Source organism: Thamnophis elegans, chromosome 3, assembly GCF_009769535.1.
Source record: "Thamnophis elegans isolate rThaEle1 chromosome 3, rThaEle1.pri, whole genome shotgun sequence".
Lineage (NCBI taxonomy): Eukaryota > Metazoa > Chordata > Lepidosauria > Squamata > Colubridae > Thamnophis > Thamnophis elegans.
The window spans coordinates 83,216,202-83,229,394 of NC_045543.1; the positions used below are offsets into that span (position 1 = coordinate 83,216,202).

Genomic DNA, 13,193 nt, shown 5'->3' on the forward strand with positions numbered 1-13,193 from the left:
GACTCAGGGTGGCTAACAAACCAAAAGGGAAGGGAATAATACAGAAAAAAGCAAAAGGCAAACAAACAAAATACGGAAACAATTTAAAAACAGTCAACAGCCACACAGTTCGAGTGGGGATGGAAACTCATCAGCCCCAGGCGTGTCGGGACAGCCAGGTCTTGACGGCTTTGTGGAAAGCCTGAAGGTGGTGAGGGTCCGGATCTCCACGGGGAGATCATTCCAGCGGGCCGGAGCAGCCACAGAGAAGGCCCTCCTCTGGGTGGTCGACAATCGGCATTGGCTGGCGGATGGAATTCGGAGGAGGCCTAATCTGTGGGATCTAATAGGTCTTTGGGAGGTAATTGGCAGAAGGCAGTCTCTCAAGTACCCAGTCCAATACCATGTAGGGCTTTATAAGTGACGACTAGCACCTTGAAGCGTATCTGGAGACCGATAGGCAGCCAGTGCAACTCGCGGAGGATAGGTGTAATGTGGGTGTACCGAGGTGCACCCACAATCGATCGCGCAGCTGCATTCTGGACAAGCTGAAGTCTCTGAATGCTCTTCAAGGGCTGCCCCATGTAGAGCGCATTGCAGTAGTCCAGTCTTGAGGTCACAAGGGCGTGAGTGACTGTTGCGAAAGCCTCCTGATTCAGGTTGGGACGCAATTGGTGCACCAGGCGAACCTGGGCAAATGCCCCCCTGGTCACAGCCGACAAATGATGTTCTAAAGTCAGCTGTGGGTCCAGGAGGACTCCCAAATTGCGAACCCTGTCTGAGGGGCGTATAATTTCACCCCCCAGCCTGAGAGATGGAATACTTGGCCAATTAGTGGGAGGGAAAAACACAAGAGACTCGGTCTTGTCAGGATTGAATACAAGCCTGTTTACCCCCATCCAGACCCTAACAGCCTCCAGGCACTGACACATCACGTCAACCGCTTCGCTGAGTTGGCACGGGGCGGACAGATACAGCTGTGTATCGTCCGTGTACTGGTGATATTTTATCCTGTGCTGCTGAATGATCTCACCCAGCGGCTTCATGTAGATGTTAAACAGGAGGGGGGACAGGACCGAACCCTGCGGCACCCCATAATTAAGAGGCCTAGGGGTCGACCTCTGCCCTCCGACTGCGACTGCGACCACTGTTCCCTCTAAGGTGCGCGCGTGCGCGGCCGCGCATATGAAAAGAAATCCCCGCGCAGCAGTTTCTAACTGCCGCGCAGAGATTTCTACCAAAGCAAACGTGGGGAAGTCCTTTGCAGGCGGCTAGAACTGGCCGCCCGCAAAGGACCTCCCCAGACTTGTTTTGATGAGCCGCCAGTCCTCTTGCTTCTTCTGCACATGAGCTGGCTCCCGCGTTATCCCTCCCCCTTCCTCCTCTGCCGTGCTTTTGAGGCTGCGGGAGCTAGTAGGAAAGCGGCCGAGGTGGAGGCGGCAGCTGGGCTCTGGGTTACCCCTGCCGCCGCCTCCACCTCGGCCGCTTTCCTACTAGCTCCCGCGGCCTCAAAAGCACGGCAGAGGAGGAAGGGGGAGGGATAACGCGGGAGCCAGCTCAGGTGCTCCGCGTGGACGGAGAGGCACCACTGCCATAGGCGGGGAAGCCAGCGGGAGCTTTGCCGGTGAAGGAGAAGAAGCAAGAGGACTGGCGGCTTTGAAATGCAACCCCCTGGTCCCGCCGGCCGCGGATTTGATTCGGCGTAAGTGGGGGCCGAACACATGCTGAGCCGACTTTGCGCAGTGAGGTGGAGTAATTCAACCCCCCCCCAAAGAACGTGTGTGTGTGTGTGTGTGAGAGAGAGAGAGAGAGAGAGAGAGAGAATTGGATCAAAATTGGTGGCCAAAGGAGTGGAGGGAGGGAGGGAAGGAAGGGAGGAAGGAAGCCCTGCCCCGTGAAAAAAACTGAAGATGGAGCAGTGAATGAATAAACCATAAAAGCAACAAACAGTTAATGCGTAAGTAAGCTGAGGAGCAAGTTCTCAACTAAGGAAGAAATATAAGAAAGAAATATAAAAAGCTCAATATGCCAAAACACTTATTTTAGTCTTCATTTAATTACTTGTATTGTAGTCTGATGTAACATCTTTTTAAAGTTAACGTTAGTTAGAAAAGATAGGGTACAAAACTTAAATAATAAAAAAATTGTACATTCATTTTGAAAAATAAATGCAATACTTGATTAATTTCATATCTTTATTTAAAATAGTTTTGGCATGGCATATGATTTTATTGACTCAGTTGGAAATGATGTGGATGTTGTATCTGATTCTGAGGTATATATATTCTTAAGTAACATAGCATATTGTAATATAAGCATATATTATATACAATATAGCATATTGTCCAAACTTGCTAGACTATTTAATTGATCTTACTACTTTAAAGCGGGATAGTTTCATGATAAATTATTTTATTACATTTATGTTGCATTTATATATTATATTTATTACATTTATATTCCACATTATATATTTGTATTGTTATTTTAGTGTATATTGCCAATTTTGATAGATATTATATTGATATATCAATACTGATTTTAATCATACTAAATAACAATTACTGCTATTATTTATCAGCATTACATATTTACAGTTTTTAATATCGAGTTAGTCATATTTTAGAATAATAGCGTTATCTTTTAATAGGATAATTGGCAAAATCTAATTCACATGTGATGGGTTGCATGCCAAAGGAATGTGAGAGGACAGGTTGCCTGCAAAATGCCAGGACCCAGGACCCTGTTGGTGCCATGTCTCTCTCTAGCCAGTCTAACAATCTAAAAGCTGAGCAGAGAGCCTTTTTTTTTTCAGGGTGAGCGGAAAAGTATAGTGTTTGAGTGGCACTTTTCATGTCTGGCATTCATCGGGCTGAAACCTCGCTCGCAATTGGCACTTGACGCTTGGAAGGTTGCGCAAATGTCCAGCAGACGCGACAGCAGTTCAAACTGTGGCTCTCTTAGGTGCTCAGGCATGAAACTGTGCAGCTCACACACTATACTTTTCCGCTCACACTGAAAAAAAATTAGAGGGAACATTGACTGCGACCTGTCCGAGAGGTAGGAGGAGAACCACTGAAGAACGGTGCTTCCCACCCCCACCTCTCGCAACCGTCGCAGAAGGATACCATGGTCGATGGTATCGAAGGCTGCTGAGAGGTCAAGGAGCACTAGGAGGCATGACCCCCATCCCTGACTCTCCAGAGATCATCGGTCAGTGCGACCAAAGCAGTTTCCATGCTGTAGCCAGGCCTGAATCCAGACTGAAAGGAGTCTAGATAATCGGTTTCATCCAAGGACCGCCGGAGCTGAGAGGCCACCACTTTCTCAACAACCTTCCCGACGAAGGGGAGGTTGGAGACTGGACGATAGTTATTTAGAATGGCTGGATCCAAAGACGGCTTCTTGTCTCACCACCGCTGCCTTTGGGGGGGGGAAAGAACCCCTCCCGAAGGGAGGCGGTAACTATCACCTGGATCCAGCCCCGTGTCACCTCCCTACTGTTCGCAACCAGCCAGGAAGGGCACGGGTCCAGCATACACGTGGAGGCACTCACTGCTCCCATGGCCTTGTCCACTTCCTCAGGAGTAACAAGTTGAAAATCAATCCATAGATGCCGCTCAAGACCCTCCCCCAGTACCTCGGCTGGCTCTGCACAATTGGAGTCCAGGTCTGCCCGAAGCCGAGCAACTTTATTCGCGAGAAATTGGACAAATTCCTCAGCTCTACCTCGTAAAGGGTTGCCCGTATCCCTCCCTTTCAGGAGGTAGCGGGTTATCCTGAACAAGGCGGCTGGGCGGGACTCAGCGGATGCAATCAGAGCGGCAATATATGTGTTTTTAGAAGTCCGAATTGCCAGAAGGTCAGCTCTGATGCAGGTCTTTAACAGTGCTTGGTCTGACTCGGACTTACTGGACCTCCAGCGGCGCTCTAGGCGTCTCTTTTGGCGTTTCATCTCCCGGAGATCCTCAGTGAACCAAGGAGCCCTCCTGGATCCACTGCCTCGGATAAGCCGTAAAGGCGCAATCCGGTTGAGAGCCTCCGACGCTGCTGAGTTCCAAGCAGCGACAAAGGCCTCCACCGGACTGTGGACGAGAGCATCAGGTACAACGCCAAGTGCCATTTGAAAGCCCTGAGGGTCCATAAGGCGCCTGGGGTGGAACCACCTAATCGGTTCCTCCTTCCTACAGTGGGGGATTGGCCTTCGAAAGTCAAGCCTCAGTAGGAAGTGGTCCGACCATGACGGGGCAAGATCTCACTACCCCTCAAACCAAGATCACAACTCCACTGCTCCGAGAGGAATACGAGGTCGAGCGTGTGACCCGCTGAGTGAGTCGGGCCCCGAATTACTTGGGTCAAGCCCATGGCTGTCATGGAAGCCATGAATTCCTGCGCTCCATCAGAGTGCTCGCCGAGCGAAGGCAAATTGAAGTCCCCCAGCACCATAAGCCTGGGAAACTCAACTGCCAGCTCGGCTACTGACTCAAGGAGCGAGGGGAGAGCTGTTGTCACGTTGTTGGGAGGCAGGTACGTTAACAACAAGCCCACTTGACCCTCAAGGTCCAACTTCACCAGAAAGGACTCACACCCGACCAGCTCCGGAGCAGGGATCCTACGAGGAACTAAAGACTCCCAGATAACAATGGCCACTCCCCCACCCCTTCTCTGGGGTTGCGGCTGATGAAGCACCTGAAAACCCTCTGGACACAGTTCAGTGAGGGGGACTCCTCCCTCCGGGCCCAGCCAGGTTTCAGTAATACATGCTAGGCCTGCCCTCTCGTCTAAAAGTAGGTCCCGGACGAGGGGAGCCTTGTGAACCACAGACCTGGCATTTAGCGACAACAGCCTGAGACCAGGGTCCTGACTACTCCTGCCATCTGGCCTTGGAGTGGGACCAATAGGGCTGGAAGGAGGGATCTCTGTGACGTAGCGAACCCTCCTTCCCCGGTAATGGCTCGCCCTAAAGTCCCCGCCATATCTGCCCCTCCCTGTTATGACCTTAATGTTCCGGTCCACTCCCGTGTCCATGGTCCCTCCCCCCTGGCCACCGTGTTCCCCGGCAGGCCCTTCGAACCAGACATTCTAAGGCTGGGATTAGGCATAGGCCCCCCTGACACTTCTGCAAAGCACTCAGTGCAGGAGGTGCCCTGCAATGGTCCCAGCCTACTCAGACATACAGAACCATACTATCACACAATCCCCACAAACAAATTAAAAGCAGAATAACAACAATATAGTTAAAAAGTGGGTACATTCAGTCAACCACACTCATATCAAACACTCACCATACAAAAAATTTAAAAGCCGCGCGGTAATACCAAAGCAAAAATTAGCTCAGAATTGTCCAAGTGTGTAAGAAGGAGTTGATATCCCGATCTTCTCCCACAAGGGGTAGGGTCCAAAAGTCTGCAAAACAGTATAATGACCACAACTGGAGGGGGGAGTAAACTCCTCAGCCACGTCCTCTTTGTCCATTGCCCACTCTCTCTGACGGAGTAGAGATGAAAGATGACCGGGGAGGGCATAAACAGGAAACCCACAAAGGCCGGCGACAGAGTCATAAGTCCCAGTTCACTCCCCGATGATAGGGGGAAGAATAGTTGGAAGGCTAGCAGGCCGTAGGCAGCAGATATCACAGAGCCAGCCATGGGCCACAACTAGCTGGGATCAAAGCACAGCCTCCTACAGGAACAGGGGACGCCAGAGGACTGCTCCCACAATGCTAAGAACTAGAATTAGTAGCGGAGGTGGGGGGAAACCCCACTCTTAGCTGAGCTGCCACGCTCTCAGATGGTGGCAGCAAACCGGCAGGTCATCAGGCTAGCAACCCCCCCCTCCCCCTAAGGCTAACCCTAACCCTAATCGGCCCTAATCTAAACCCTAAGCTTAACCCTAACCCTGACCCTAACGCTAAACCTAACCCTAGTCAAATCTAACCCTAGCCCTACATCTAACCGTTGCACTGACCCTAACTAACCCTAACCCTAACTAAACCTAGCCCTAACCCTAACCCTGTCCCTAGCCTGGCCCTGCAGCAGCACACCAGCGGTTGAAGGGTCGGGCAATTGAAGGGGTCGCCCCCCCCAAGACAGGCCTCCAGTAGCCGCCCCTGTAGCAACCAATGGTGGTCTCGGTAGGTCGAATCTCCTTAGCCAACTCCTCCAGGCCCCAGCATCCGAGCAGCAGTCAGATGAACCGATTCTGGCAATCTCCCGAGGTCTCCTGTAGGTGGGGCGCTCAATCCTCTCAAGACCTCTCTGCGGTCTTAGCAGACACTTAGCAGAGACAAAGAAATGTCGGCCAGGGGGCAGCCAAAGCCGTCCCTAGCTCTTCCCGCAGGCGCAGTAGTTCAGCGTAGCAATATGAAATAACAGCTCAGTCAGGTGATTTAAATAGTACTTCAAAACGGAGGCAGCTGCAACAGTGATGGCCCAGAGCAGCTGTAACCCTCGTTTCACAGTCGCAGCACAGTTGCATGCACTTAATCATATGATTCACTTAATAACTGAAGTAAAATGGTTATAAAAATTGGGTCAATCACATGATGACTGCATTGCCTAGCAATCAAAACTCCGGTCCCAACTGTGATTATTAGTCAATGACTACTGGTATGTTCCTCTATAAATTGTAGATACCAAGATCCTGTTCCCCTGGTAAAGGAAGTCTTCAAAAATTTTCCCTTTCCCTCTGTGGTCTTAATTCTGACCCTGCTACTGGATAACTTTGATATAAGACTGGGGAAAGTGGAGCTTTGAAAAATTATCTCCCCTTTTCATCAGTTCTAACATCCAATGAATGAATTTCTTTTCATAGAAAAAGAAAGTCATTCTTGACTTCACGTGTCTAGTTATGTATGGAATGTTAAAAGAATATGAATAATCAAAGCATGTTTACCTGAGTTTATTACAACTGACATTTTAAAGCAAGAGCTAATATAATAAGTGTCTCATAACTTTGTCTGTAGTACTATGAATTGTAATTTGTGGGTAAGCTGTGGCTGTAACAATATTTAAAGATTGTATATTTTACATTAATTTTCAAGATTATACAAGATCCAATACCTTTACAGTGAAGTAGTATCAATTGAATCTTTTGTTCATGTTCTTTTTGTTGAAGGGTGAGGCGCCTGTCACATTGTAGCATGAGATGTTCAAGTGCCAATTCAAGTTCTCTTATTATATTTTCTTGTTCCATTGCCCTCATTTTCAATTCTTCAGACTGCAATTGCAATTTACGTTCACTCTCACGGAGTCGAACAACCTAAAAATAAGTAGTATTTTCTTTGTACAAGTCTGTTTGAATATAAATTTAATGCATTTCTTGTTTAGGATAATTAAAAATAAATAAATTTGTAAGCTTGAACAGGAATTGTTAATAAAATCATCTAATTTGAATGTGCTATGAAATATATGTTTCACTGCTGTCAGAGTTATAACACATAATTACCAGAAACAATATTTTTAGATAATTTGTGATACATGCACTCAGATAGAATGGCTACTTTTAAAATATGTGTTATAATTTAAATTAAGAGAATAATAGAACATAAATATCGGGAAAAATCATCTCTCTGTCTAGTGTAAGAATCCAAAAACAAATAATCAGTTTTTGTATGGTATATTTTCATTCAAATTTTATTTTTACACAACTTCTGTTCATGTATTATCAGAAGTACCGCTACATCAGTGGCCATTTTGTACCAATAAAAAGAACAGGCAGAATTTCCATTGCTGAATACTATTCTGACAAACCTTGTTAAAGTACTTTAAAAGAATTGCGCGCAGTTCAGTAGCAGACAATGATACCAACTTTCCCATCACACTGGCTTCATTTTGGGTAAGGATCTGTGATGACACTCTGATTGAGTTTTGATGGTTTTGTATGCTTTCATTCTTATAAGCAATGGCCGCTTCCAAAGTTTCAATACCTTCCTCAAGCTGGAATAAAACATGTTCTTCCTAGGAAGAAAGAAAACAGAAATGTCAAATGTATTACAATAAATCTGAAGGCTATTAATTAATCTCACAATTCCTGTGATTATGAACATACCGTAATACATTATTATAGTTATATTTATATGTGCTATATATATATATTATGTGTTGCAGGAAATGTTAAAAGTCTAATTATGGCATTCAGTTAGTACAGTGATTTTCAAACTATTTTGAAGAACTCATGGGTTCTTCAGAAGCCTATCATATGCTTCTTAGCGAAAGCAGAAACAGTATATAAGCATCTACAGAAAAGTAGCCAATTCTCAAATTTCTCATCTATTGTGCTTGAAAAAAATCTTTTCTGTCTATAATAGAATTATGTATGCAAATTGATTCTATAAACACACAATTTTTAACAACTTTCCCTTATTTTTTTGTTTAATGAAACCACATTCCTTAGTTTAACAAAACTACATCTTTTAACACAAGGATGTCAAACTCAAATTCATTGAGGGCCTCTTCAGGGCTGTGGTTGACCTCGGGGAGGGGAAGCGTGACCAACTGGGTGGGTGTGGCCAACTGGGTGGGCGTGGCCAGCTTGACACCATTCCTCAAACTGTTGGCATGTTTCCTCTTCACATTGGGTAGACCGGGCTGAAGCCACGCATGTTTGAACTTTCCTCTTTGCATTGGGTAGACCAGGACAGCCCCATGGGCCGGATCTGATCACGGGCCAGATTTGGCCCATGGGCCTTGAGTTTGACACCCCTGTCTTAACATATAGGGGCTGCTGCTTTTTTAGGAGAGAAGAAAATACACAAAAACGGAAAATGGGAGAGGAGGGCATCTTTCTTGGAGATACTTTTCACTGTTCAATTTCTTCTGAAAGGTTTTAACAAAATATCATGATTCTTTAAAAAAAAAAAAAATTACCAGCTGTACATATTAACAGTTTGCCTATTAATTTGATTGCATTTTGATTTTTCTATTAACAGCAGCTAATTGTTATCAAATAGATAATAACTTACTTCTGCTGATAACACTCTGCCATTCTTTAATTTCTCATCCACGCTGTTTCTTCTTTTCAACAGCTGATCCCTTTCTTTTTGCAAAGCCTGAACCTCTTCAAAAATCTTTCCTTGTTCATCTGTGGCAGTTCTTTGAAGCTGCTTATTTTTGTCACAAAGTTCTTGATCTAACATACTTAGACGGGTAGATAATTTCAAACTATCTTCATTGAGAGCCTATGAAATCACAAATGAAGATATCATCCCTTTAAGAACAATAATTTTGAAGAGAGATGTGGCACTTTAAAGACTATTCTATTTAACCTGGCATAAATCTTCATATAATATATTCCACTGAATACTCTTTAGATCTTAGGGTATCTTCATTCCTCATGGCTGAACTATTAGTATGTACAATGACTATAATGTGGACTAAATACAGATAGTGTTTAGCCAGATTTGATGACTAATGATTTCACCACAATTTCTTTAGCTTCTTTTGTGATTTCAATTTAATGGCCATCTGGTAAGAGCATCTACCATGTTACGCCTGAGCTTCTGCTCAATTTAAAAGGTAAGTGAAAGGGAAGCATATGTCTTAGCAGTTTAACATTACAGACATGAGGGAAAGTGTAGAACTAAGGAGATGGAACAAGTTAAGAGTTTCTGTTAATGGAACTCTAACTACCCTAAAATGTCAGTATTCATCTTGCAAAAACAATTCCACAACAATTTAATAACAACTCCACTTGCACCATAGCACAGAAAGAAGTTAACTTGCTATTTTGATTAACAGAAAAAGAGTAGGCATGCAAATGCAAAGTCAATCTAAGAATGTCACAAGTACTGCTTCTAGCAAAACCGTATCACCTATTTTGATAACAGACTATAGTGTAACAAAATACATTTTCTATGTTGGTTTGACATAGTTAATGTATTGTTTATTATGGGAGAAAGAGCCAAAAAAAATCATTACAAAGCATTCAGCAGTAGATGTACCCCATATTTCTCATTAAAAATTAGTTAATTTGAAATTGCTAAAACATTTTTATACTGAAGACAGAAAGCTGAGTGCAAGTGCAGAGTGCTAATTTCTAATTTCAATTCCTAGCATGCAGCAGTATTAAAAAGTACCTGGCTGGATCTCAGTTTTTTAATTTCCAAATGGCTTTTCTCCTGCATTAGTGTTTCCTTCTTTAAAATAATTGCTTCTCTTCTTTTTAAATCTTCCTCCAGAGCAGCTAACTCTTGATGCTGATGCAAAATCTTTTCTATTTCTTCATCTAAGCACTTCTTTTTCTCTTCTAATTTCTATATTGAGCAGAAATGATGCACAAATTTAGCTCCTCAATTATACTAATTTTAATGCTGTAATACTAAAACCAGCTTAAATAATGTTTTTTTCCCCCCCAATGGGCTAAAAGTTCCAATTGGCATTTATAGTGTAATTTTATGCACATCAATCCAGAAGTAAGGCACGTTCAACTCAATGGGACATACTCCAAAATTAATAGTAGAGGACTATTTAATTTAGTCAGGTCAAATGGCATACATCATAAAACACTAATTTGTCCATGTACTAAAAAACACAAACTTTTAAGTTATAACATCAAATCTGACAGATACAAGATAAATCAATACTTATGATTTTCAAATTAGTATGCACATTAAGGATCCCATCACAGTGTTTTTATAAATAGAAATATGAACATAGATTTTTTAAAGTACATTTTAAAAGATTACAAGTATATCAATGTATACTTCCAAACTGCCTTTTAAAATAATGACTTCTATAGATGTAGATTTTACTGGGGAAGTGGGGGTTGTCCTTGATGCTGTTTTTTTTATTTTCCATGCTTTATCACTCTTTGTTTAAGAAAAATAAAAACAAATTTCTGTGTGGAAGAGCATTCTGCAACCTGCAAGGTCTCTTCCTTCCCTTCCTTCCCTTTTTCTCTTTGGAACTGTGAGGCAGCTGAATTATCTGGATCATGCTTGTACCTCAAATACAAAACAAAGAGTTCTGAATCAGGATGCACTGGAAGAATAGAATGTACTTTGGTTCTCTGTAGTTTTGCCCACCTCTGAGTTCTGTATATCAAATATGTTTGCTTATTTCAACTGACTTGCGCTTGTTTTGCTGTCAGATGGGTTAGGGTTATTGAGGGATGGTTGACAATTACCTCAGCAAATGTATATACCTATTGTATAATCCCAACAAGGATATTTCACCAAGCAGGCAAAAATGTGGGGGATATGAGATTATTCATTTATTCATAAAATGTATATGCTGCCTATCTTTTAACATTGGGAGGGGAGGGAGAGCAGAAAAGGAACAAAAGCCAATGTTGCATTGGTGAGTGCTGAAGAGAGGGAATGGGAAGTTACATAACTTGTCCTCCAGCTGAGGTTCTAGCGCCAGCATTAAACTATCACTAATCATAATAAACTTTTGAAATACTCTATGTTCTTAGTTAAAAATAAAAATTTCCCCATAAGATAACAGAGTTCTAGAAAATCATATAGGCCAAGGGCTAACATGGAAAACAAGATTATCTGTAATCCTATAAATGTGGAAAGGTTGATTGTATGATAAATGATTCACACGACCACATGACTGGTAAAAATCAGATCTTGTTTGCCTCCCTACCCCAATTCATAATTTTCTTTGATTTATCAGTAAAGCATTTTTTTCCAGAGTATCACTTTCAATTTAAAAAAACCACAATTTCTTTAGAGTTTAGAAAAGCTATAATGCTGCTACATTTTGCCAAGCTTTTCATTGTTAACTCATTCTATTACATTACTAATGTTAACCTTTTATCTTTTATCTTTTAAAAATTATTTTAGCTGTCTAAAATACTTCTTAGAGGAGAAAAACCAGGAATAAGCCACAGAAATTAAATACTAAATAAAGAGTTGCAGGATTCAAGCCATTTAGTGGCCGTATGTTATGGATAGAGTAGAGCAAGGCTATCAAAAGCGTTTTAGCAGACTAGCATTACAAAATTTCAATTGCCTGCAGTTGTTGGGGAGCCCCAGTTGAGTTTCTTTTCTTAAATGCAGCAATCTCTTCATCCTTTAGCTTTAGAATCTTCTCCTGCTGTTCTGTTTTTTGTTGAAGTTCCTGTAAGTAATTTTTTTTAAAACACATATTACTAGAATATTGACTTTTTCAGTTCTCATTTTGAAACAAATTTTAGAGGCACAAAGAAGACTGAAGGAATTTGCCCACCTAGTCACCAGGAGTTAAGACTGACTCAAAGGTTCACATGTGCGTGTGTGTGTGCGCGCGCGCACACACGCACACACACACACACACACACACACACAGCAGTAATCTTTACAAGTCTCAACCGTTGATATAGACTTTCTACAATACTGTAGAAAGCCTGGAATTGAAGTAAAATACATGATGTCTCAAGTAAATTTAGAATTCAAATATGATTTGAATTAGGAACCTTTTGGGGGCTCGACTGTAATATACAATTTCTGAAACCTTTATTCAATGAATAATGACATGCAGTTAATGTATAGATTTGTGGAAATGTTTACACATAAAATTGTACATTAACTGCATATTATATTCACTGAAGAAGTGTTTTATAAGTTGTGCATTACAATCAAATGAAATGAAACTATTGTCATTAAACATAGTTATAATTTACATCTGAAATAAAAACTTTTACCTTGATTTTCAATTGACCATGCTGAATTCCTGTTTCCAATATTTTCTTTTTTTCATTCTCTTCCCGCAATTTTTTCTGTAATTGGGCTTGTTGATTTTTCATGTGATTAATATTCTGTTCTAGTTCTGATATACGTTTCTTATTCTGGGTAGATAATGATGCTAGATTCTTAGTTTCCTGTTGTTTTTTCTGTATGACCTGAAGTCACATAGTACATTTTATTTCATCAGTTACTGTTATATAATATACTATTTTATTGTTTGGTTAGCTTTCTAATTGGACTGTTTTACTAACTTGCTGCTTGTTTAATTATGGTTCATTGCATATATGACTAGCTTTGGACATTTTCAACATACAAGTGAACTATATATATTAAAGTGATTTTCCTTTTATTTATAGTTTTGCTATCTATCTATCTATCTATCTATCTATCTATCTATGAAAGACACAAACTATAAATAAAATGAAAATCATATTAATGTCTTGGTACTTGGCACAATATTGAGTACATCATTAATTACATTGTCAAGGATTTTTACAGGTGGAGAACATTACTTTCAGAAAACAAATCTATTATTGGAAAT

At 42.0% G+C, this 13,193-nt stretch overlaps 1 protein-coding gene and 1 long non-coding RNA gene across 5 annotated transcripts in view; one reads left to right on the forward strand and one right to left on the reverse strand.

Moving 5' to 3' along the window:
- The window catches only part of LOC116505482, a 52,676-nt gene that overhangs the window by 9,448 nt on the left and 30,035 nt on the right, over nucleotides 1-13,193 (forward strand). The window lies entirely within an intron of this gene.
- KIF27 (kinesin family member 27) overlaps nucleotides 1-13,193 on the reverse strand; it is a 36,467-nt gene that overhangs the window by 4,040 nt on the left and 19,234 nt on the right. The window contains exons 10-15 of the mRNA XM_032212726.1: nucleotides 12,610-12,807; nucleotides 11,940-12,047; nucleotides 10,055-10,231; nucleotides 8,942-9,157; nucleotides 7,731-7,937; nucleotides 7,041-7,239 (exon numbers count right to left, since the gene is read on the reverse strand). Of these exons, the coding sequence (XP_032068617.1) occupies nucleotides 7,041-7,239; nucleotides 7,731-7,937; nucleotides 8,942-9,157; nucleotides 10,055-10,231; nucleotides 11,940-12,047; nucleotides 12,610-12,807 (1,105 nt within the window). The remainder of the gene's footprint in view (nucleotides 1-7,040; nucleotides 7,240-7,730; nucleotides 7,938-8,941; nucleotides 9,158-10,054; nucleotides 10,232-11,939; nucleotides 12,048-12,609; nucleotides 12,808-13,193) is intronic.